This window comes from Mus caroli, chromosome 11 (genome assembly GCF_900094665.2).
Source record: "Mus caroli chromosome 11, CAROLI_EIJ_v1.1, whole genome shotgun sequence".
NCBI lineage: Eukaryota > Metazoa > Chordata > Mammalia > Rodentia > Muridae > Mus > Mus caroli.
This window is the reverse complement of record NC_034580.1, coordinates 95,807,273-95,808,552: the sequence shown is the minus strand read 5'-3', so window position 1 is coordinate 95,808,552 and position 1,280 is coordinate 95,807,273. Positions and strand designations below refer to the sequence as shown.

Genomic DNA, 1,280 nt, shown 5'->3' with positions numbered 1-1,280 from the left:
TTGGTTTGCAGCAGGTGGTTTCACAGCAGTTGGGCTGGCAGCAGCTGGTCACACAGGTTGGCTTACAGCAGCAGGTGGTCCTGTAGCAGGTGGTTTCACAGCTGCTGGGCTGACAGCAGGATGGGCTACAGCAGCTGGTCACACAGGCTGGTTTGCAGCAGGTGGTTTCACAGCAACTGGGCTGGCAGCAATTTGTTGCACAGGTTGGCTTATAGCAGGTGGTCCTATAGCAGGTGGTTTCACAGCAGCTGGGCTGGCAACAGGGTGGGCTGCAGCAGCTAGTTACACAGATTGGCTTATAGCAGGTGGTTTCACACATGCTGGGCTGGCAGCAGCTGTTTATACTGGTTGGCTTACAGCAGGTGGTCCTACAGCAGGTGGTTTCACAGCAGCTGGGCTGATATCGAGATGGACTGCAACTGGTCACATAGGTTGGTCTGCAGCAGGTAGTCCTGCAGCAACCAAGCTGACTGCAAGGGGAGCAGCAAGAGTTGGTCATGGTGTCAGGATGGTTGGAGGTTCCTGTTAACAGGTGAGTTTCCTACAATATGATGAGTTCTTGCATTCTGGCCATTTTATATGCCAGACCTCCAAGGTTTGGACCAATCAGCAGGACTTTTCCTTGATGTTGTTTACACCATTTTCCATATTCAGTTTGTGTTTCATAAGGAAGTGTTTCTCAATGTTATGCATCATTTGAAAGTTGATTCTGATTCCAGAGTAAATCATGGGAACTCTTTCAACAGGGGCAAGGGTATTGCACTAGCATTCTCGAGGTATCCTTGGTCATCATCTGATCATGTGGTAGGCCTTGAAATCTTGGGAGAGTCAGAGTATCTGTTTATCAATCTTTTATCTGTACTTAGCTTATGAGGTATCTCTGAATGATAGTGCTACATTCACTGTGACAACCAGGCTGGCTCTCTGTCCTTTTCCACAAATCCTCACTTCAGATTAGCCCAGGGATCTGTTTATCATCTCTTCCACCTATGTGTATCAAAGTTACCTAGGAGGAAGATATCTGGCATCATATGCTCCGTATCAGGGTAGACTTAGAGGAGTGATGTGGACATGGTAACATGTCAGAATGAGAAGATACTAAAGCATGCAGGAGTTCACTGTTCTTTCCTGATCTTTTTATCTTCATCCTTCTGTCTGCTTGCTTGACTGTCCTTCTGTATTACTATCTCATTTTGCTATCCTTTCTCTATTCTCCTTCTCAGTTGCTTTTCTTTCTGTGCAAAGATGGGTTAAAAATAAGTTGAAATGGTTCCTAACTT

At 46.2% G+C, this 1,280-nt stretch overlaps 1 protein-coding gene across 1 annotated transcript in view; it reads right to left on the bottom strand.

Moving 5' to 3' along the window:
- LOC110304561 (keratin-associated protein 4-12-like) overlaps positions 1–499 on the bottom strand; it is a 939-nt gene extending 440 nt beyond the window's left edge. The window contains exon 1 of the mRNA XM_021175959.1: positions 1–499. This exon is cut by the window's left edge and continues 440 nt beyond it. Within this exon, the coding sequence (XP_021031618.1) occupies positions 1–499 (499 nt within the window).
- Between the last annotated feature and the right edge of the window lie 781 nt (positions 500–1,280).